This window comes from Tachypleus tridentatus, chromosome 1 (genome assembly GCF_004210375.1).
Source record: "Tachypleus tridentatus isolate NWPU-2018 chromosome 1, ASM421037v1, whole genome shotgun sequence".
In the NCBI taxonomy this organism is placed as follows: domain Eukaryota; kingdom Metazoa; phylum Arthropoda; class Merostomata; order Xiphosura; family Limulidae; genus Tachypleus; species Tachypleus tridentatus.
In genome coordinates, this window is record NC_134825.1 from 17545256 (window position 1) to 17570727 (window position 25472).

Sequence of the window (25472 nt, forward strand, 5' to 3'; positions counted from 1 at the left end):
AGGCGAACGAAAATATACTTTAATAGACATAATACGTGTTTATCAAAGTTTTAAAAAGTCTAACGTCAGCTGATAATTCAACACTTTGAGTTTATTTATTTATTACTTGCCGATTACTCGTATATGACGTATTCATAACGGCATATCTGCTCTCTAAGAATGGAAACAAATAAAGCTCTCCGTAATGGAAAACGGAGGCGAAACGAGAGCATCGCGTAATAAAAAAAGTTTTTTTCAGTATCATACATATAAGCAAGAGTTCCATCATAATATGACGTGTGACGTATTCATGACGTCACATCTGCTATTTCAGAATGGAGAATAATAAAGTTCTCCTTGACGGCAAATGGAATGTGAAATGGAAAAATTGTGACGCTATTGCAAATCTACATGCACAGAGAATAAAAATTTCCCGAAGTTTGAGGTTGCACATTACGTAGTAAATAAGTTTTTCTAGTATCATATAAGCCGTTCCATTATAGCATGATGTTAAGTATAGTAAAGCTTAGGCCAAACTAAATTAAAGCAAAACTCGCATGAGCCGTATTTAATAAAGGCTTAGTTAATGTTAGGCCTAAGACAAGAACATTTCCAGATTCCGGTGTCTGCAATTAGAAATCTTTTGTATTATTCTAGAATTCCTGTATCAATAAAGATACTAATTTGATCTCATTTTGCAAGTTTCACCTAGCATACAAGTCAAGTGTATGCATTTTATAAAATTCATCATGTTTAGTGTTATATCACTTCATTTCTGTTTGTTTTGTATGTGCAGATTTTCAACTTTCTTATTTGCTTGTAAATAAAGACAAGTTATTTTTGGACCTTCGTTTCATCTGTTTTCAGTATATAAATAAACTTCCAGCTCTTCACTTCAAGGATCTATAACGACATCTAGCACTGGTGGGCCCAGCATTACCAGGTTGTATGGCGCTCGATTCGTAATATTAGAGTCGCAGGTTAGAATACCCGTTAAACCAACCATGCTTGCTCTTTTAGCCGTGGGGACGTTATACGTTATGGTCAATCCCACTATTCTTGCAGTTTTGTGCGAAACTTCTAAACAAACAATACTACTGGTGGCTCTGATGTTAGTAGGGTCTTGCAGCAAGACTGAAATTTGAACGTATAAATACATTAGCAGTAATGATACAAGTAAACAGTGACATGATATATTGTTTAAGATTTATTTTATTCTTTGTATGCACTAAGTAGGATAATAGTGGCATATTTTATTTTGGGGAAAAGATTGACCTGCTCCAAAACACTCTTTATAAATAACACTATGTAACATAATTTTTACTTTTTCTTGTTCCTGGGCAGAAAGTGTTATTTCCCAATTGCTTATGCCTAAAAGAAATGGAAAAGACCTATATTTCTCTTCAAACTTTATTTTTTTGACCTGGGAGCGTTTCACGAAAACATGACAGGAGATATATTTGGGGGCTCATACGTGAAAGTGATTTACATTACAGTCGCAAATCTCGAAAAACTACTCACTTCTAAATATTTTTTATAGCTTAAGTATAAATACATGTAAATATTGATTCATACGTTGTTTTATTCAGACCTTATGTAAATGAAAATGTGCAAATTTGACAGTTTTTATATAGAAAATAGATTAATTTCTAAATTTCATTATCAAGGTCACAAAAGAAAAGTTTGAAGGGAATAATGGCCATTTTCTGTACTTTTACAACATAAGCAATTAAGAAACAACACACACTATCCAGGAACACAATTTGTGTTACGTAGTATAATGAAACAGTTGTTTCGAGTACTTTCTTGTACTGGAATATGTTAACAACTACCAGAATAAGACTTTTCTTTGAAAATCATACACAAAAAAAGAGGTTTGTTTAAATAGTTTTGTAGGAAATGTCTAGATAAGAGTTTAAATGTATTATAACAAAATAATGGTTGCCTTAAAAAACTTGTTCAGAGCCTATACTTACGTTGTAGCAACAACTTAATGAGAGTTGTATCTTAAAAGTAAAATACTGAAGTTTGTTTCGGATATTTGTGCAAAGCCATACAAGGGTTGTCTTCTTTACTTATTTCTAATTTTGAGCTGGTAGACTGGAAGGAAGACAAATATTCAACAACGTTCTTCAATATTTCTTGGAATACCCTAACTGATTCATTATTGTTGGATATACAAGATTGTTTAGTATTATATTATATATTTAATTCATTTAGTGATTGAATATTTAATGATTATTTAGTTTCATAACAAGTGTTAAAAGTAATGATTTTAGAAAGCAATAGTTATGACAAATTTCGCTACGTAACTCGGCAAGAGTCGTACATTGTTCAACTGTTGTAACTTGACGTCATATTACTCTAGCCTTCCATACTTTCTTGCTGTTTTAAGTAAATATTGTTATATCATAGCACCTAGTAGGTCATAGAAAGCTCTAGGCTTCAGTTGGGCAGTATGTAAATAAACCAAGTGAGCTCAAGTTAAGTCAAAAAAGGCTAATTTAGTGAGGTGAAGCTAGACTGCGTGATTGTTAGTTTAGCTGTAACGGACAATATTTAAAGTTAGTGTCAGCGTGGTATTGTAATAACACAGATAAAAGAGAATAAATTGTCGTGTGAAAAGGCATTCTAAAGTAAATGAACCCGCCTGTGTGTGGATTTTGATGTGAAGAAGACAGTTATTTAAAGTTTTGAAAACAACGGTGGTAACTCATAAGGTAATGTAAAAGATGCTCTTGCAGACTGTACGGTAAGTAAAAGAATAGAAAACAATTTTTTGCCACTTGAGTTCTAAAGTACATGAACTAGCCTGTGTAGACTATTGATAAGAAAAGAAAATTGTTTAAAGTTTTAGATACAACTTTGATGTTTTATAGTGTAAATATTTTTTGTATATGCATGTAACTTATTTTGAATATATTATTCTAAAACAAGTGGATTATGTGATGTCATATTATTGTTCGAATTTATCGTCATAAAGTCACAGATACCTACGGTAAAGAATCCTACTCAGTATGCAAAAACTAAGACAATTATATAATACACCCATGGCACAAAGGTGTAAACTGAGATTTTACAGCACAAGGATATGAACCACGGACCTACAAATTTTGTCTGACACATTAACAACAAGGCTATATGACATCAAGCAATAATAAGGTCAATGTTATTCGTTATACATAATAAGAGTTACAATGTTTCTCATTTGATTTATATTTTATTGATAAGCACAAAAAGTCACCAACATAACAGAATACTAAATAATTATAGGACTGTGTACGTGCGTTAAATAACATAACAGCTTTTACTGTCAGTTATGAATTCACGTATACGTATTTTCAGTTTTCATGTATGGACCACATTCTTTACAGTATGTGTGTTATACTTTAGCGATAAATCTCAACAATAATAGCACATAGTCCACTTGTTTCAAAATAATATATTGAAACAAGTCAAATTATACACAAGTGAATGTTACACCTTTAGTGTTCGCAAATGTATTCAGAGCTTTAATCAATTGTCTCTTTTTCATTAAAGTCCACACATTTTAGTTCAGTTACCTTAGAATACAATTTGACAAGACGAATTATTCTTTTGTACTCTATTAATATACATTCTGTGATAATTTCACTTTAAAATCACCATTATAACTGTCAGTTATTACAACTGTATTCAGTGTTAAATAATTGTCTCTTTTATGTCAAAGTCCATAAAGTCCAAATACTACAGAACACAACTTACAAGACAAATTATTTCTCTATACTCTGTTATTACGATACAATCTATGATAACTTCGCTTTAAAAATCGCCACTATATGTTCTTTATCGCAAAAACAATTATGCAGTCTGTGAAGACGAGGAAACCCACTTGTAGAGAAAAATATGCATGTAATTTCTCTCTTTGTTAATCTGACGAAGATCGAAGAAGGTCGAAACGTTGTTCGCTCCTCTACATAAAAATTTTCTCAGGCCAAACCAGCCATTTTTACACATATATTTTTGCAGTTAAGATACATCTATCAAACTACATTTTTGAAACCAAAAGTCTAGAATGTTCCACACACTACTAGCTGTTATGATGCAATAATACCCATTTAAAATAACTAACAAAACTCTGAAGACTCTAGCAACATGATTCAGTAGTACAACGATCACCAATTCATAACTGTTAAAATATACAACGTATGATTCGTAAACAAACCTGTGATAAAGTGTCACTACTAAACACAACTAAATTTAAATCTCGCACTATACAAACTTTCTAAATCCTGACACTCACATTCACCTAAATGAGAACAGCCATGAATATTTAATAATAAATATTTACAATATTTTTATACTATATACAAATACTGTTTTCAGTTCATGCCCAAAGTTTATTTATACAGTCTGCACCTTTGATATCATCAGTAGTAAGAAAAGCACTTCACACACGTTAGTTGACATGACACATAAAGACAGAAATTTCATTAGATGATGCCGATAAAGATAAAGAGGATATAGTCCCAATGTATGTCACCAGAGGGATTTACATGTGTGTATGCCATCAAAAATTATTTTAATAAAAGTTCCTTGTAAACATCAAATATATTTTAAATACATAAGTAGCAACTACGTATTATAATTGACTTTTATTTCAATAAAAGTTTTCCATAAATATTAAATATATTGTAAATCCCTAGATAGGGACAGTGTGTTATAATTAACGTTTTTTAAAAATAAAAATGTTCCCTAACTATATTGTAAAGGTCACATGCTTAAACAGAATAGAACTTTCATTTATTTTACGTGGACTGAAACATATCAATAGTTTTCCGGTGCAATACGTAATGATCTATGTTTAATAATAAAAGAATCATTTAAATGTTATGCAAGCAACTTTGTTTATTAGTTTTGGGATATTATTGATTATAATATGAATAATCTGTGAAGCAGTAAGTGTCCTGTAGAACACTGAAAAAGTTCTATTCCATAATTTCACAACGTTTGCCTGTTTTTCGAAGTGATCAGTAGTCATTCAAAAGATGGACGGAAACAATAAGTTAATCATTGATTATTGTATTACGACTAATGAATTTTAACAATTAAATTTAGACGTTGGTGACTTGTATAGGTACTGTCAAGGTATATTTGTTAAAATCCTATGGTAATAATAGTGATTAAATGTGCGTGAAAGTATGATTTTTAAAACGTGTAACTGTTTTGTTGATTAATTAGTAAAAATGTCGTTGTACAAAAACGGTTTATTGACGATGTAAATTATATAAAGTCAAAGTTTTAGTTATTGTATGGTATTGCCTTTTTAGGGTGATTTAAACCTATAGGGTGGCCCGTAAGTCCCTACCCATCCATATATCTTATATATCCAGTGTATCTGTGTGCTGTCCCTCATTCTCGCTGCATAATGTTATGCGACGCCATGTTCTGTGAGATATTTTCCTCAACATGGGCTTACATCGGCCATATTTCTCTAAAAAAAGAAACAAATTTATAATACATGCGTAATTGAATATAACATATGAATGGGTAAGGACTTACGGGCCACCCTGTATAGTTATGTATTGTATGCGTCAGACTGAGCTAATTCTTTTAGGACAGGGAATGTAATAATATAGTACTGAATATCTTGCAGAAGTAAAGATAAGGAAATATAATGTCCTTTTCAGGACGATTTAACTAATGATTGAGATGATGAGACATGCATTTTATGAGTCACGGATACCCAGAAACACATTTTATACTTTGTTACTTAATCATCCATCATGGTCGTCTGTCATGACGACCAAGCAGCTTTCCCTAACAATATGCCGTATGGTAGCAACATTTGAGACCTGGACCTCATCACCTTTGATGACATTTCCCCTATCTTTCTTCTTAATGTTTCATGTCATCTTCCACCTGTGAAGTACTTCCACTAACACTAGTCTCAATGCTGAATCAGTAGTTCGAGAATTTCCAGATTACAAATATGATGGTCAGGCACTCACTTACAGTAGTAGAAAGTAGTAGTTCTCTACTCAACAGCTTTTTTACTGATGTACCTTATAGTAAACAATCTATCTTCAAGTGTTTACAGAAGTACTGTTCCAATTCAAAAGTCTGATGCCTTGGCTTGATCAATGAATGGTTTGTTGACATCTTGCATTCCAAGGATTGGCAAGCTTTTTAACATGCTCTTCCACTTACGTAATACAATCTGCTACAATTATTCCACCTAACCATGATGAATTGGCCTTTCTTGGTCAGAACACTCAGCAGCATAGCTTGGGATGAATTTCCTACTGTATCCCACTATTTCCAGGAATGATTAAACTTGGTTGTCAGAGATGGTGCATCAGAGATGGTGTATCAGAGATGGTGTATCAGAGATGGTGCATCAGAGATGGTGTATCAGAGATGGTGTATCAGAGATGGTGTATCAGAGATGGTGTATCAGAGATGGTGTATCAGAGATGGTGTATCAGAGATGGTGTATCAGAGATGGTGCATCAGAGATGGTGCATCAGAGATGGTGTATCAGAGATGGTGTATCAGAGATGGTGTATCAGAGATGGTGTATCAGAGATGGTGTATCAGAGATGGTGCATCAGAGATGGTGTATCAGAGATGGTGCATCTTTTATATGGTTTAGCTTCTCTTTCATTTTGTTTCTTTTTTGAATTTTGCTTAAAGCTACACAAGGGATATCTGCACTAGCCGTTCCTAATTTAGCAGCGCAAGACTAGAGGGAAGGCAGCTAGCCATCACCACCAACTGCCAACTCATGGGCTATTCTTATACCAACAAATAGTGAGATTGACCATCACATTATAATTCTCCCATGGCTGAAAAGGTGAACATGTTTGTGCAACAGGGATTCAAACTTTCAGATTACGAGTCGAATGCCTTAATGCACTTGGCCATGCCAGGCCTTCTCCTCTTCCATGGCTATCTGTTGGTCACCTACCGTTTGTCCAGTAGAGAACTTCCAATGATGGTCAGACATTTGTTGTGCATGCAAGAGGAAATAATAATTTTATATAGTCCAATTACAAATGTATTTTCTTAGAATATTAAAGGAAGATTTATATTTAGTATTTGAATATTATTCACATGCTGTTTTAAATGCACAGAAGGCTAAAAAAAAACTAGCATTCTACCTCTACAGAGATAAAACGAAAATCTCCATATGAGTATGGAATCCAAACTGAACATTACTAAAGAATGATGAAAATTTACAAACAAATTAGTGTTAGACAAAATTGTAGATGTACTCTATGAAATACATGACTTGTATCATCTCATCTTTGTAGTACCACCCCATGAATATCACTCTGTAAATTTAAAGAACTACATAAAAACATTGTTACATAGCAAAGTTAATAAAATGTTTTTAATCAACCAATGATTTTATGCAAGACTATCTGTGGGATGAAAATATGACAGAGCACATGTGGTTTCACTAAGTGATGTATTGACTGTAAATTCTATACACTATCTGTAAGATCAAATGCAATCACATGTACAGTTTGCTGCTTTTTTTATCAGATGGTATGCCTTGTATCTGTTACTTTACTGTCAAGTTGCACAAATAACAAGCATTTTGAACCAGCTGGTCAAGATGACTATAAACATCCTTTAGTGCCATCTACAGGATATCAGTCAAGTAACAGATATGACATATCATCTGATAAAAAAAAGCAGCAAAAGTCTTCAAACTGAATGAACAAGAGAAAGTCACTTCAAGAATAACTAGTCATGGTAAAGAAGAGAAAGTTGAGACTCCACAGAAAGTGATTACTACTACTAAACAAAAGACTAAGGAAGTTGAGAGGAGGTCTGACAGAATCAACCATTTCTAGACCAAGGTTACAAGAAGTTCAGCAGAAGATATTCCAAAGCAGAAAAAAAGAAAGTTAAGGGCACAGAAGAGTTACTCGAGCAATATACATGTGTCAACTACAGTAACCTGCTTTAGTACTTTACAGAATTTACTCAATGTGTAATAAAGTGTTCGATAGTGAGATACAGATGGTAGTAAACAAATGTTTATTCTTGGGTTACTCACATACAATTATCATAACTGAAAGTGATGTTTTTCATCTAAAGGTTGCTACAGCAATACATGCATGCAAGCTTCATTTAGAACACTTTCAACAGACAGTTAGCCATAGGATGGATCCAGCAAGTTTTATATACACAGAAATAATGTAAGGATGTTGTAATTTTCAAGACTATGGTAACTTGTCTCACACCATATAGATAGTCACTGGTATTCTGCAATATGCATTGTTTAGTTATTGTATTACCAAGATAATAGGTAACTGTGATGAAGTACATTTATTACAATATATGAACACTTTTAATTTACAAGTTATGTGTATTTACTCATTGAAATTTGCAATGTTTTCCAAAACATGTTGTGAACTGTCTTGTTTTGTTACTGGTTCCCCCATTTTTGCTGCATAACAACAGTAAGAACTCTGTTAATTAACAGTTTTCTAAATATTCCAATGAAGTATTTTGGAGAAATGGTTAACTTTCTATCTGTTTTGACATCTATATTGTGAAGTTGTAAGTCATTAGAAAAACACACTGCGACAGATTTCTACAAGCACTGATCTTAAACTTGTAACACTTCACGATTGACACCAATAGGTATTAAATCTCACATATTTTGTTTAGTTTCTTATGTTACAAGAAAAGGTTGTAGAAGCTCAAACTGTAATATTTATAAATCTTTGAATGATATACAACACAACATCATTAAACTACTAATTAGTATTATTTTCCTAAAAAGAGACAAGAGTCAAGATAATGTTCAACACATGGAAAGTTGGGCACACACAATATAACATTTTAACAAATATTTACTAATTAGCTAAATAACGTTAAAAAACTTTTCCAACTGGCATTTCCTATCTTTTGTTTTGAAGAATTACTAAAATTTATAAACAAATATTACAAATATTCAAGTTACAGTTTTGTGGTTCAAAGTTATAAAGGGACTTGTAACAAGTCTCCAACAATTTGCTTTTTATAACTAAAAATTACATGGCTGATTACTTCTTCATTGCAAAGAACATTAATCCCAAAATAAAATGATTTCTTAAGAACTATAACATCATTTATCTCACAACTATATTTTCTGTTAAAACAATCAGTTATTAGTTCCATTTCCCACATAAATTATACTGTAATATAATAAATTTGCTTTATAGAATATTAAAGCCATAACTCATTGTAACTGGAATCATATATCAATTGTTTTGGGGTGATGCAGCCAAGATGGTGCAGGTAATCCTGAACGACGCCTCACAACCTTCCCTTTATCATTACTGAAAGGCGTTCCTAAAACAGATGACCGAAAGGGTCTGAAAAGAAAACAACTGATGTAAGTAATTTCAAGATCTACCACCAATTCTCTTGAAGTCACGTTATAAAAGCACTACTTAAACAATGAGAAATTGTACAGTGTTATATATTTTCCAAGTTACAAAAAAACCAACAAAACTAGATTGGCCCTTTTATATCCAAAATATCAAACACACATTTTAGAAAAAACTGGTACATTAATTTCACTATTCACAGAATGCTTATGGAGAGTCAGCATATGTTACAAAACATTTTAATACAAGTATGCTGATGCTGCAAAACAGCATTATACGTCTTCATAAGTATTGGTAATCTTTGGGTTTAATATATCACTACACAGAACTTTTTTTTCTTTTTACAGACAACAGTTGGAACAGTTATATCAAATCAAGACTAAATTTTACGTCAAATAATACGATTATAAATAATAAAATAGCTGAATAAAATTGAACCAATTTGTTATTAGTACCATGGTACTTGGCAAGATAAAATGTCCTCTGCAAATTTGAGCAGTGTTCTGTCCATGCACCACAGAGGCTGCTATGGTAAAGACAGAAAGAGACCACTTACAAGATAAAGAGAACACAGAAGAAAGGGAATTTCTGTTTAATTTTATTAGCTGATACCTTTTCTTTCAACCAGACTAACCACTATAGTTTTCTATACAACCAGCTACTTGATCTGTTGGCTTCCGACACCAAAATGGAAGCTGTATCTATAGTTTTCTATACAACCAGCTACTTGTTCTGTTGGCTTCCGACACCAAAATGGAAGCTGTATCTATAGTTTTCTATACAACCAGCTACTTGATCAGTTGGCTTCCAACACCAAAATGGAAGCTGTATCTATAGTTTTCTATACAACCAGCTACTTGATCTGTTGGCTTCCGACACCAAAATGGAAGCTGTATTTTCAGCAGGTTATCAGGTACCCATTTTTCATTTTATTCTTTTTTCAAGTTAAATCCATCTGAATGCAAGTAACACCACTAAATACATTATAAAAACAGTTTAATTCTATTTGCTGTCGTATTGAACTAGTTTATATGGTAAGGTTGAGAGAAATTTAGATTGAAATTACATTGAGCTACTTGTCAGTCATGCAAAAGTACGTTGCAAAACCTTCAGTGTCTTAAGGTAATGTAATGTAAATAATAGTTCTTGCAATCAAATCATAAATTCACATTAAGTAACAATGATGCAGCTGAATCAAACACTTGCAGAGAAGTATGCATTAAAGGTTCATTGCCACATTTATATGCAATTGCTACCACGTTACAGGACAGTGTTGGCTACCCAGACCTCAAACCATATGATGCAAAGAGAAATACCCTCATTAGCAAATGCTGGTGGTAATAATCACTGCAATAATAATACAAATAGTACTGTAAATACTTCATGTATAACCTTCTGTCTTAAGGTAAAGAAATTAATTTCTGAGGCACTTAAGATGTTTGCAATAGTTTTGATATAATTTTGTTACAACTGAGAAACTCCCAGTATGTTTTGCCAGTTTTACAATTTGAAGGAAAATACTCAACAGGTTACCTGCTAAACAAATGTGAAATCTTTCTTCAAAGTGGCATTTTTACTGACTTTATTTATATATGTTATTTGAACAGAAAACAAGAAAGCAACTCTGTCAACTGACTGTGATTTTTGTGCATTTAAAACATCACCTTTCAGTATCTTATATATTAACATAAAGTCACAAGGGAATAACACTACCTAAGTGTGGAAAGTAATTTGGGTTATTACTACAGAACTGACAAACATTTCTCTAAATAAAAATATGGTATTTTTAAATACCTAAAATGTGTATATAAATCACATGGTTACCACTGTCATCAAATGAAACTCAGTTTTGTACAGGAATTTTGTTTTATGAAAGACATGCCACTTTATCACTGTTTTAGATAAAAACCTAAAAGTATACTTAAAAATTTTGAAGAAAGACAAAGACTGCATACAGGAATCTGTTAAGACACTATTAAGGACATTCTGTATTACACTAAACATCAGTGTTAGGTGTGTAATACTCATAATGTCAGACACATATGTAAAGTGTATGTTAAAATATTACTAGAATTTAATTTGTCACCAGAAGTCTGTTGTTAACTCCTATTACACTTGCACATTAAGACTGTTGCTTCTCACTAAGATCTCTAGTTCAGATACTCTCTTTTCATATAAGGATACACAGCTGGCTCCTTTATTTAGATGGGCTCATTCTAGAATAAGTTAGGTTTAATTATGTACACCAGTTTTATTGTGAAGAAGAGTTTTTTGTTTATATTGTACTGTAGATCTTAAAACTGCTGTACAGATAGGTTCATTCTTAACATGGTCTCAATGTTTTACAGACTGGTTAAGTTTAAAAGTCACCTAGTCAAGATTATCAAGTACTAAATATTTATTGTGCAGGAATTTGTACCAGATGTGGGGGTAGCAAAGATGTTTTACTGGTACAACCCCTATGATGCTTCACCTACGAAGCAAAGTTTATAACAGTAACTCCCTTATTTTTACTTACTTCACCAACCACCAAATTGTCTGTACACCAACCTATGGTTATATCACACTGTACTAACACATTGCATTATGTACTACCTTACTATTACTTTGTATGAAATTCTGGTGCATATTTTTGCATCAAATGTTAGTGATTATCTCTGATGTAGAACAAGACAAGTAAATTTGCTGTGATCCTTAATGGTCACAAAGAATTTACTGACAGCAACACTGGTTTTATTTGCTAATATTTTTATTTTCACTGTTTTTTTTATCAGAGACATTAAAACAAACACTGTGGGGGTTAATGTGTAAAAACGTTTTGGTCATGCTGTTAATAAAGTTTGTTTGACGCAAGTTATTTTCATTCCCCTTTCCTTGTTTTTCATTGTGTAACGTATTTCAAGGTCTCTTGAACACTGACATCTTGATTCCAACACTGATTTTTTTCTGTGATAATACATTGCATGGAGCTGACATGTTTTGTATACAAGTTCACTGTCAGATGTACATTATTTTCTCAGTTTAAATTTAATGCAAACATAATGGTTTAGATAGTTTATATAGCACGGACATCATACTCAGTTATTTAAAAACTGATATTTTATGGTAAGTTTGTTTACATAACTGGTTACAGATCATACATTGTATAACTTGCTATTTCACAATAGAGATTATTGCATGATATTGCAAGAACTTTGAGTTTATCATTGGTTTAATTAAGTATTATTGCATCAGAATATCTAGTATTGCATGAAATGTCCTAAACTTCTCTTATGATATGAATACTTGTTGAAAAATCAAATTCCTGTTCTAGACTGTGTGATCACAAGTTTAGTGATAAGGAATATATACTGAAAATTTTTAAAGTGAAATTCTTAGAGTCTGTATTGTAATAACAGATTAGAGAAGAATAATTTGTCTTATCAACTGTGTTCTAAATTAACCAAACCAGCCTGGGTGGACTTTTTTTTCATCAAAGTTATTTAAAGCTCTAGATACAACTGTGGTAACCAACAGTGTGATGAACATTTGTATATACATTTGATTTATTTTAAAGCAAGTGGACTGTGTTGCTGTTAGTTCATTGTTGAAATTTATCACTAACCAGCCACAGGCACTTAATGTTAAGTATACAGTCTTACAAAATCTGATATTTATGTTTAATCCAGTACAGCAGAATGTTTATTGAGCAACCTTTGCTTCAAAGCTGTTTTTACTCTGAATTTATTCTTTGTCTACTTTGTGAAAAAGTCGTTCAGTTTTTTTGGTTTTTTTTCAACCTATCTTTGTTCCTTCATTGCTTTTCAAGTGGATAATATCTGTTCCACTTCGGAAAACACATGTTGTATAAAAGGTGTTGAAACAATGTCAATAGTTGTTATGATAATTTCTAGAGGTTATGACCACATCTATGTTGTAATGGGTTGGTTGATTTAGTGTTTTATGGCACAAAGCAGCAAGGCTATCTGTGCCAAACGTCTGATAAAAAGGTAAAAATAAATTAAATGTAGTAAAATACATAAAAGGAAATAAAAGTAAAACAAAACAGCATTGAAAAACAGAAAAAGCATAAAACCAATGTTGATACCTAGTCTACAATGTTAAGAGAGAAAGCAGAGTAAGAGAAGTTGTAAAGGACTTTCTCTAGCAAAATGGTAATGATCATAACCCACCAGGAAGACCAACAGGTAAGTTCAAGAACCACCGTAAGTCACCTGAAGTTGGTCTTTCCAGTCCTGGTTCTGGGTTATGTGTCATAACAGCCATTATCAAAAGGTAAAGTTATAAAAGTTTTAAAAGACATGTAGCAAGATCGTAATAATAATTAGCCAAATGTCCAGTAAAAAGGTAAAAGTAAAGTAAATGTAGTAAAATTCATAAAAAGAAATGAAGGTAAAAACAAAACAGCAATTAAAAACATAAAATGGCATAAAACCAATGTTGACATCCAGTCTTCAAAGTTGTAAAGGACTTCTGTAGCATAATAGTAATAATCATAACCCTCCATGAAGACTAACAGGCAAGTACAAGAACCACTGTCAATCACCTGAAGTTGGTCTTTCCAGTCCTGGTTATGGGTCATTATGGCCAGTTCCAAAAGTGAAGTAATAAAAGTGTTAAAAGACATGCAGCAAAATTGTAATAACAACTCGCCAGGATGACTAACGGGTAGTTCAAACAGCAGCGTTAGTCACCTGAAGTTGGCCTTTCCAGTCTTGGTTTTGAGTTATTTGACATTACGGCCATTTTCTAATTTCATATTGAACTAGTTGTACCTCAAAAAGCAATCATAAAAAAAGCTGTAATTTATGAATTAAAAACTTAAATAGCTTTAAAAATTTCAATAGCCTTTAAAAAACTAAAAACATTTTTAAAGTTGGATAGTGTCACCATCGCTGATGACACTGTCCAATGTTATGGGTAAACCTTGGGACTAAACATGTCTAAAATGGTGCCGTCGTTGAGAGTCGTAACGATGGCAAGAAAGTAAAACGTGGCTGATAGTGATTTGAGTGTTACACAAACTATACATTGGTACATCAGTTCCAGATAAAAGAAAATGATGAGTTAAAAAACTGTGACCAATGCGTAGCCTAGTGAGAACAACTTCCTCCTTCCAAACTTTATGGAAGCTAGATGGCCAAAGTCCAATTTTGGGTTTGATTTGAAAAAGTTTGTTGTCACGTTGCTCACTCCAAGTGGACTGCCAGCTGGCACGGAGCCGAGCCTTGAAGACAACACCATAGTCCATGTACGGAATAGGCATAGGAGTGATGGTGCTGAAGCAGACATATTTAGCTGCCATGTCTGCAAGCTCGTTCCCGCGAATACCAACATGGCCTGGTAGCCAGAAAAACTGGATTGAAGTAGCTGCTAATGAGAAATGGGCCAGTCGGTTTCGAATATCAGGGAGAACAGGGTGTGAACCAACGTGAAGTGATTCTAGGGCCAGTAGAGAACTAAGCGAGTCAGTATGAATAGTGCAGTCGGAGTACTGCTTAGCTTCAATATGATCCAGGGCAAGAGATATGGAGTTCAGTTCAGTGTACAGTACACAGAAGTTGTAGAGGTGATTCTGTGCACAACCACCGAACTGCAACAAACCATGGTAGAGCCCACAGAGTTACCAGATTTGGAACCATCCATATAAATTGGAATAGAAAGATTGTTCGAAAGATGTTCAGTAAATAAAAGACAGTCCTTCCAATTGAGAGTATTTGCCTTTCGCAAGTGACTTAAAGAAAGGTCACATTTTGGGACTGTAATAAGCCATGGTGGGATGGGCTGACCAGTGGATTCTGCAATGTAATCCAAAGACAGACTCAATTCATCCAATTACGCCTGGATGTGAAGGCCAAAAGAAGCAATGGCAGATCGTCTGTTCAGAAAAAGTATGGCCTACTGAGGAAGGAAAACATATACCCAGGTTCTCTAAGTTCTTACAGAGACAGCTTGTCAAAGCAATTGGATGGTAGTTTGAAGGAATCTTGGGATCTTTCCTAGGCTGAGAGAAAGGTAAGATAATAGCCTGGCACCAGGCATTAGGAAAAACATTCTCCTGCCAGATCCGGTTAAAAACAATTAGAAGAATATCAAGAGAAGCAGGAGAGAGATAGCTCAGCATGTTGTAGTGTACATTATCAGGTCCAACAGATGTACTGCCAGACCGATGAAGGGCCATTTTCAGTTCTACCAGTGTAAAGGGACGATTATAGTCAAAGAGACAGTCAGTTCAAAAGGAAAGAGGTGAACACTCTGCCCAAGTCTTGATGGCCAAGAAGGTGGAGGAACAAGCAGAAGTGCTAAATACCCAGCAAAAGCTTTCACCTAGAGTATCAGCAGTGCTCTGGACATCAGTTACCTCTTGGCCATCAGAGAGTACGATCGAGAGGGGGACAGAATTGTAGTGCCCACTGACTGATATGCTAGTTGTGAACTTAATCCAAGATTCCTTCTGGCTTTGACGTCTTACCCACCTAGCATGTGCACAGGCCCGTTGGAAAGTGATGCAGTTTGAAAGTGTGGGATTTCTACAGAAAGTATCCCATGCCTGTTTTTGAGCCTTTCGTGCCACGTGGCAAGCAGGATTCCACCACGGACAAGGATATTGTGGAATACGTGTCGAGGCTTTAGGAACACACTGAGCAGCTGCTTGTATAATACAGTCAGTTACTGCTGCCACACGATGACAGGATCAAGTTCTGCGAGAGCAGTGAGAGTGGACCAGTCTGTCTGATCCAGCTTCCACCAGGGCACGTGGGTAGAATGGCATCGACTACAGCCAGTCTCTCTCAAAAGTATAGGAAAATGATCATTGCCTAAAGGATTATTGTCAACCCTCCATGAAAAATGGGAGAATAATAAAGGGGAGCAAACCAAGAGATCAATTGTGGTAAAGGACTGACTAGGTGCATGAAAATAAGTGGAAGAACCAGTATTGAAAAGGGAAAGATTGTGATCAGAGAGCATACGCTCTGCAGAGCAACCCCTCCTATCAATAACAGCACTTCCCCAGAGGAAATGATGTCCATTAAAGTCCCCCAGGATTAGAAAGGGAGACAGCAACTGTTCAACGAGAGCATCAAGGTCTCTTCAGGAAACATGTAGAGAACAAACAGTGGTGGTATGACCCAAGGAAACACGGATGGCTACGGCCTCCAAGGGTGTGTTGAGTGACCTGTATCAGGAGGTTTTAGAAATGTTTCTTGTAAGGAAAGACATACAGGATGGTAGGAAGCAATCAGTGTTTTGATGCCATCCAAATTAGAACGTAAACCTCGACAGTTCCATTGTATCAAGGTGGCCATTTTTAATGACGGGGTAGGTGAAGTGGCTAAAGAACCCTTGTATTTACAACCACGTCTTTTTTCCTTACTGTCCTCATTCCGAGGAGGTCTTTCGACCTCCATTGATCCTGCCCTGGGGCAATTGGGCAGGTCTATGTTGTTGGAAAGGGATTCCAGTGACTGAGGACACCAATGAATGATTGTTTTGCATCTTGGAGTGGGAGAAAAAGATGTATCTGAAGAAATGCCTGTATTTGAAACCAAAGGATGTGGATCTTGGGGTTTGTTGGAATGTATAGGTGGAACAGAAATGGGTGTAGAAGTTGATTCATCAACCTTTTTAACCATGGAGGTCAAAAGGCTTTTCATTTGTTTTGAAAATGATTCTCTTGGAGGCACAGAGAGATCTGTCTGCACTCCCACTGTAGTTGTGAAACGAAGTGCAGCAGCATATGTCCGAGATGAAGTGGTGGACAGCAATTTCCGAGCCTTAGGATAACTAATGTTATGAGTCGTTTTCAAATGCTGCACCTCTTTTTCCTCCAACCATTCTAGGCAAGAACGAGCGTAGAAGGGTAAGAACCATTGCAGTTGACACAATGTGGGTCCGTGTCACTCATAAGCACCGTACTCCTTGCCACCACAATGAGCACATATTAGGGAACCATGACATGATGTCTTTGAGTGGCTGAACCTCTGTCATTGGAAACATCGGAGAGGGTTTGGAGCCATACCCTGCAATTTAGGTTACCTGCCTTGATGGTGGCAGTGTACGTGGTAATGTAAATGTTAAAACGAGGATATCTGTTGGCAGTGTAACTCCATCTTTGGAAGTGGAGATGCGCCTCACTGCAGAAACTCCTTGAGTGGAGAAACCAACGAGAATCTCTGATTCGGGGACATTCCTCAAATCTCTCGAAATAATAACTGCTCATGATGAATTCAAGGTAGCATTAGATGAGGGGTAACTTCAATAGGGACATCCCCAATTGCCTTTGAATTCAAGAGGAGTTCACTGTGTTGGGATGTGGATGTTTCAACCAATATGTCTCCAGATCAAAGCTTCTTTACTGACTTTGGAGAGCCAGCAAGTCCCTCTAGTCCCTTCTGAATAAAAAAGGGGGACATCTGCCCTAAAGGTTTTTCTGAAAGAGAATGTAATATAAGAAAATGAGGTAAGTGTGTTACAGATGTTGAAGATTGCTGCTCAGTCTCCAATATGTGGTCATTTTCCTACTGACTGTTTTTTCACTACTTTATTTAAATATTTTATAGGAGGATCCACAGGAAAAAGGAACATTTCGGTACCCACTGACCCCACCCACCATGGAGCCCTATGAGGAGATGCACTACAATATCATGCAAGGACAATAACGCCAGGGTTTCGTGAGCACTATACCCAAACACCAGCATCAGACACAATGTCAACAACACCTGTTGAGAGCTTCCAACACTGGTACTTGGTTGACTCTAGCCCAAGTGGACCAGCCGATTGACCCAAGGGGATCACCCAAAGGCTGCCCATCTACAGCAATTCAAGACCAAAGTGGTGTGTTAGGGTTGGACCCCTCAACCACCAGGATCCTTTCCTCCGCTTCACAGGTTGTCACATATGGCAAACACGTGGGCGGATGTTTAGATCCCAGAGGAGGTAACCAGAAAGAACAGAACCTTCCCTGGGAGGTCCCCTCACCACTTACAGAAATCCACACTGAGGGGTGTTGTAATGGGAATGGCATTCAAGTGGGGAGTGTTGGTTGTTATGGAAAAAGGCTAGGTTTCTTACTTGCTAAGATTGGTTGGTTAGTTGATTTGGAGCTTTATGGCAAAGCAGCTAGGCTATCTGCACCATACATCTAGTAAAAAGTTAAAATTAAAGTGAATTTAGTAAAATTCATAAAAGGAAATTAAGGTAAAACAAAACAAAGTTTAAAAAACAAACAAACAGCATAAAACCAATGTTTACATCTGGTCTACAACATTAAGAGAAAGACTACAGTGATACAAGTTGTAAAGGACTTTCTGTAGCATAATTGTAATTATCATAACTCGCCAGGAACACTAACATGTAAGTACCAAAACCACCATCAGTCACCTAAAGTTGGCCTTTCCAGTCCTGGTTCTGAGTTATTTGACATTATGGTCATTTTCTAATTTCAAATCAAACTAGATGTACTTTGATTCTTAAAAGGGAATCACATTAAACAATGTCTGATATATAAATTTAAAAACTGAAATAGCATTAAATAAATTAATGGCCTTTAAAAAACTAAAAACATTTTTTAGGTGGACAGTGTCACCAACACCAATAACTCTGTCTAAAGTTACAGATAAAGCTTGCGACAGAACATGTTTAAAACAGTGCTGTCGTTGAGAGCCATAATGATGGCAAGAAAGTAAAATGTGGCTTTATTGTGACCTCAGTGTTACACAAACTACACACTGGGGCATGAGTTTCAGATAAAAGAAAATGATGAGTTAAAAAAACTGTGACCAATGCATAGTCTAGTTAGAACAACTTCCTCTTTCCAATCCTTACGGAAGCAAGAAGGCCAAGGACCAATATAGGGTTTTATTTGGAAAAGCTTGTTTTTGCATATATATTTCTCTACAAGTGGGTTTTATTGACATCACTGATTATTGTTTTTGCATCGCTCACTCCAAGTCGACTGCCAGGTGGCACTGAGCCAAGCCAAGTACAGGACCATGTATGGAACAGGCACAGCGGTGATAGTGCCAGAGCAGATAGATTTAACTGTGGTGGCGAACTCGTTCCCACAAATACCAACATGGCCTGATATCCAGAAAAACTGGATAGAAGTAGATGTTAATGAGAAATGGGCCAGTCTGTTTTGAATATCAGTGAGAACAGGGTGTGAACCAACGTGAAGCGATTCCAGAGCCAGTAGAGAACTAAGCAAGTCAGTATAAATAGTGCAGTTTGAGTACTGCTTAGCTTCTATGTGATCCAGGGCAAGAGAAATGGCACACAGTTCAGCAATGAACACAGAAACACAGTCACCTGATTTTGAAAGAGGATTCCAGCAACTGAGGACGTAAACAAACAATTGTTTTGCATCTTGGGGTGGGAGAAGAAGTTGTATCCAAAAAAATGCCTGTATCCAGAACCAAAGGATGTGGATCTTGAGGTTTGTTGTAATATATGTTAGGGTCAGAGATGAGTGTTGACACTGATTCATCAATATTTTTAATCATGGAGGTCATAATACTTTTCATTTGGTTTGAGAATGATTCTTTTGAAGACACAGAGAAATCCGTCTGCACTCCCACTGTAGTAGAGGAATGAAGTGCAGCAGCATACGTCTGAGATGAAGTGGTAAACAAAAACTTTCAAACCTCAGGATAAGTAATGTTACAAATCATTTTCAAATGCTGCACCTCTTTTTCTTCCAACCATTTAAGGCAAGAACGAAAGTAAGATGGGTGAGAGCCATTGCAATTGATGCAATGAGGGTCCGTTTCACACTCATAGGCATCGCAGTCCTCTCCACAACAATGAGCACTCGTCAAGGAACCATGATATGACGTCTTTGAGCGACCAAACTGCTGACACTGGAAACATCTGAGAGGGTTTGGAAATGTATGGCCATACCCTGCAATTAAGATAACCTGTCTTGATGGTGGTAGTTGGATATGGTGATGTAAATGTCAGAATGAAGACATTGGTCGGCATCGTAATTTCATCTTTGCAAGTAGAGATAAACTTCACTGCAGAAACTCCTCGAGTGGAGAAACCAGCAAGAATCTCTGACTCAGGGATATAATTCAAATCCCTCTCAACAATAACTCCTCGTGATGAATTCAAAGTAACATGAGGTGCAACCTCAATAGGTATAACCCCAATCACCTTTGAATGCAAGAGGAGTTCACTGTATTTTTTGATAGATTGTTTAGGCAGAGTATTCATGATGAAACTTTGTAGAATGGATGTCAACTGCCTGTTGTGGAAACACAAGTGTAGAGGATGACGTTTCAAAAGTCTTCCGCTTTTCGTCTTCAAGTCAGGTGTTGTCAGTCTTTTATAGTGTCCTGGTGGATTGTAGAGAGCATGCTATGATTGGTTGGATTATCACTGTTTCTGATTGGAGGAGAGATTTCCTGTAGATTCAACCAATGGAAGCCACAGGTTACTCACCTCTAATCTGGAATCTCTGTTTAGTGAAGGTTTAATAGTGTTAATATAAAATGATTCTTTGATTTTTCTTGTCTTCCAGAAGTTGTCTGTGTTGATGATTCTAGTTTTCTGCCAGTTTATGTGGCATGCTCTACGCTGGTTGAATTTTGTGTTTTTATGAGTCTTGTACTATCTTTATGTTCTTTTATTCTTGTCGTGAGTTTTCTTCCCGTTTCTCCAATATGTGTATCTTTGCAGGAACAAGGAATTTCATAGATGACGTTTTTGATATTATCTTTGACAAAAAACAAACAGCGACCTACCAAAAAGAATCTGAAAAACGTTTATTATTCATTTTATTTAGTCTTCATATCCTCTCTTGTTATTCTAAGATAGTTCAGTGCATAAATGATTCACAACTGTGTCATAATGACATCTTGAGTGCTTATTCTTTTATTTAGACAAACGATGAAACACAGCTCTACAATTAATTTATTTTCATCTTTATATCCCACAGTGCTTCTAAAGTATAATTCCTTGGTAAACAGCTGTGTTTTCTCTTAATTGAAAGAGAAATTAAATATATAGTTCCTGTACTAAATTTAAAGTTGGAAATCAGACTAAACCATTTAGTATTTAAACCATCCCCTAGGAAGTGAAATCAAATGTTTATATATTATAAAGTATTCCTGTTTAAGAACTGATAGAGATTACTTATGCATGTACAAAAGTTATTTATTTGTAGCTGTGTTTGATTATTACTTCCAAAGAAGTTTACCTATCACAGATTCACATTCATTGATGTGCACATGCAACATAACCACAAGTGATTCTCTAATACATTGTTATGTAGCTGAATATTCATTGAAATACAAAACTGCTACTGTATTGAATCAAAGAACACTTTAACCTACTTACTACCTTTTACATGGTGTAATTTCACAACTTTGGATGATGGTTATTTCCCCAGTTCCTACTTACCAATCAAGTTCTTCAACAATCTCATCACTACAGCATTTCTAGACTTTACATATACACTGCTGGACAAAATCTTAAGGCCAATGAACATAAAGAAAAAATATGCATTTTCCATCTTTAGACTCAACCACTTATTTGAGTAAAGCTTCAAAAGATGAAAATAAGAAAAGGGAAAATAAAAAAAACAAACTTTTATAGCATTTAATAGGGAAAATGTGAACACTATGAAATTAGCCTAAATACTAGCTGGTCAAAAGTTTAAGATCATACCAAAAAGAAGTCCTAAACAGGGTAGGAAATACCCAACAAGAGGTCTCAGTAGTGAGTTGCATGGCCGTTATTGCGAATAACTGCAAAATTTTGCTTTGGCATGGTCGATATAAGCATTTGCAAAGGCTGGCTGGAATGTTATTCCAAGTGGTGAAGATAGCTTCATGAAGATCATGCACTGTTTGGAATTGACGTTCATTTCTATAGACTTTCCTTGCCATCCATCCCAAACATTTTCAATGGGGTTCAGTTCGGGCAAACATGCTGAAAGGTAAAAAAAAATCACGTTATTCGCCATGAAAAAGTCCTTTGTTCCGCAGGCATTGTGGATTGCAGCATTGTCCTGCTGAAAGATCCAGTCATTTCCACACAAGCGATGGCCTTCAGTCAACAAGGATGCTCTCTCCAACATGCTAATGTAGCCAGTTGCTGTTTGATGCCCCTGCATCACCTGAAGCTCCATTGTTTCATGGAAGAAGAAAGCACCCCAGATCATGATGGAACCTACTCCATTGTGTCGTGTAGAAAATGTCTCTGGTGTGATATCCTTATCGTGCCAGTAGCGTTGAAAGCCATCTAGACCATCCAGGTTAAATTTTTTCTCATTAGAGAACAAAACCTTCGTCCACTTTTCTACGTCCCATGTTTGGTGCTTCTCAGCAAAGTTTAACCGAGCTGTTTCGTGGTGTGGAAGGAAGCGGGGCCTTTAAAGACATTTAGGGTTTTTAAAGCCTTTCTCTCGTAGATGCCGTCTTCTTGTTCTTGAGCTGCATTCTGCATCCGTAGGGCCTTAATCTGGTTCGATGATTGGCTGGTGTTTTGCCGGATAACCTGTCAAATCCTCCTGCTCAACACCGGCGAAATTTTCTTGGGCCGACCACTTGAAATTCTCGTTCCGTATCCCTCAGGATATTTTAAGAAATTTACAACAAAAGTTTTACTACTCCCAATCTTATCAGCGATGGAACGTTGAGAGAAACCTTGCTTTTGCAGCTCGACAATTCTGCCATGTTCAAACTGTCAACGTTTTAGTCTTTGCCATATTTTTACCCAATGTAACACAGGAGATGTCAATGGGAGATGTTGACAACGCTAATGCTTGAACACAAATGACTAAATTTCGTTATGTGTTTACCGATTAACGCTTCGTTTCACTATGGCCTTAAACTTTTGACCAGCTGGTATTTAGGCTAATTTCATAGTGTTCACATTTTCCCTATTAAATGCTAAAAAAGTTTTCTATTTTTATTTCCTATTTTCTTATTTTAATCTTTCGAAGCTCTACTCAAATAAATGGTTGAGTCTAACAACACAAAGTGCATATTTTTTCTTTATGCTCATTGGTCTTAAGATTTTGGCCAGCAGTGTATTACTTTAATCTATGAACACTGCATGTGCATAACTGTAAAAGTGGCAAAAATACATACAAATAGGAGTATGACACATATAGTTCTACTTCTATACATTCAGTTTCAATCTCTGTCAACATCCTATTATCTGCTAATTTGTAAAAAGTCCTTATCATCAAAGATATCATAAACAAGGTTAATAGAACAAGTTATTCATTACATTTATGGAGTAGCATAATTGTATGCATTTATATTTTTCTGGGAATTTTGTGTTGCTTCAATCAAATAAAACTTACCCAATGAAGACTGATACACTATAATTTATGAGAGATAACAGATTTACTTATTCATGTCTGTTAAAGCTCTAACTCTAGGTAAATCACTCAAAAACAGTCGTCATTAGAAAAGGTGAAAATTGTAACTGAATATTATCCTTAAGGTTTGATACTTCATTTACAATTCTTTGTTATCAGTTTGTCATCTCACAGGACTTACTTTGGTGTGCTTGGAGTTGAAGTCAATGTTGGGGTTGACAAGGAAATGTCAAAAGATCTTCTAGATGGAGTATGCTGACCAGTGCTTATGAAACTACTAGATCGTTGAGTTATGCTTGCATCTCTTCGAGGACTGCCCACTAGTAAAAAATGAGTATTATAAATCAGAATGAATTAAAATAATTAATACTTTGTATTTTGGGAGCAAGTCAACACATACTTTCAAACATTTTCAAACAATAATACTGTAATGTATGTTTTCAAGAACCTAATATATATTTATATACAGTAGTCTCATTAGAAAAAAGTTGTGTCAAGGTAATGACAGTTATGGTAACCACACTTATAGAACCACAACTTTTTTTTTTTTGTTTCTAAGTCTCATGAAAAAATAATAAAGCTTTTGTCATTTATTAACAAATTTATTTCACAGGTGTTGAAGGAAAGCATTTATAGAGAATGTACATTAGACACAACAATTATGATTATTTGTTTGCCATAAGTCACCAAGAGGTTTCACATTAAATACTGAAAAATAATTTACCTATGGCAGCAAAGAAAGTGTTTAAGATACTTCTGATCTGAAAACCAAATTGAATGAACTTACAGGACTGTTGTAAAAATTATGGTTATGTATTAATCACAATTGCTAGGACTTTCAAGTTTTATTGTTTTGATAGTTTTTGGTATTCTACATCACAAAGTATGTGAAATCAAATGTAATAACACTATTATGAGAATCCACCACACACAGAACCAAGCACAAATCAGCTTGAAAAACCTAATACATAACTCAAGATAAATCCAAGTGACAAAATAATTCATAAGATTTACAACTGTTTCTTTTTTTCTTGATATCCCTTTCCAATGCCAATTGAAATATTTAATTTGGATGCAACCAATACAGTACACAAATTAAAAAAAAAAGAACATTTAAGCCTGGCTTGGTTATCATTACTATAATAACTTTTTCATTCACAAATCCTGGACTATTCATAGTGGACATTAGGACATTTTAGCCTCTACAATATATACAAAGTAGCAACATATTTAGGTTTGCCATATCATGAACACTGTGAATTTCTTTATTGTTTTTGTAAATTAGAATTTATCAGTTACATGTCTTTATAGTTTCAATTACCAATTAGATACCAAAACTAATCAGAAACTTCTGGTAGTGTAACAGATTGTTCTTGCAACACCCAAATGAAAACTAATTAAAGAGCTATATCTATAGAGAAACAATGAAACATACTAACAGAAACAGTAACAACAATACTACTTATGCCAATGACAATTTTGACAGTGAGAATATCATAAGTGAATCATCAGAACTTTCACCAAGGAAAAATAATTGTAACAAAACATTTATTAGGTTGTGTGTTTTATACAATCTTTTTGAACAATGATGGATTAGAGGTTTAAACCAAAGAGATTATCATCACCAATGACTTACATACCTGACATTTGTCAGGGAAGGCAACAGTCTGGCAACATCTGGCACCAATTTTCTTTTCTTTGAGGTACACTGTACTAATCAGCTAATGGAGCTATTAATTAATCAGTTAGGAAATATCACTAACTACCCAGTTCTAAACAAAGTGTATATT

At 35.1% G+C, this 25472-nt stretch overlaps 1 protein-coding gene across 3 annotated transcripts in view; it reads right to left on the reverse strand.

Annotated features, from left to right (window-relative positions):
• Positions 1 to 8620: 8620 nt before the first annotated feature.
• The window catches only part of LOC143244038 (uncharacterized), a 53549-nt gene continuing 36697 nt past the window's right edge, over positions 8621 to 25472 (reverse strand). For all 3 annotated transcript variants that reach the window (XM_076488027.1, XM_076488017.1, XM_076488037.1), the window contains 2 exons: positions 23864 to 24002; positions 8621 to 9335 (listed from right to left, as the gene is read on the reverse strand). In XM_076488027.1, the coding sequence (XP_076344142.1) occupies positions 9215 to 9335; positions 23864 to 24002 (260 nt within the window). In that variant the 3' untranslated portion in view covers positions 8621 to 9214. The remainder of the gene's footprint in view (positions 9336 to 23863; positions 24003 to 25472) is intronic.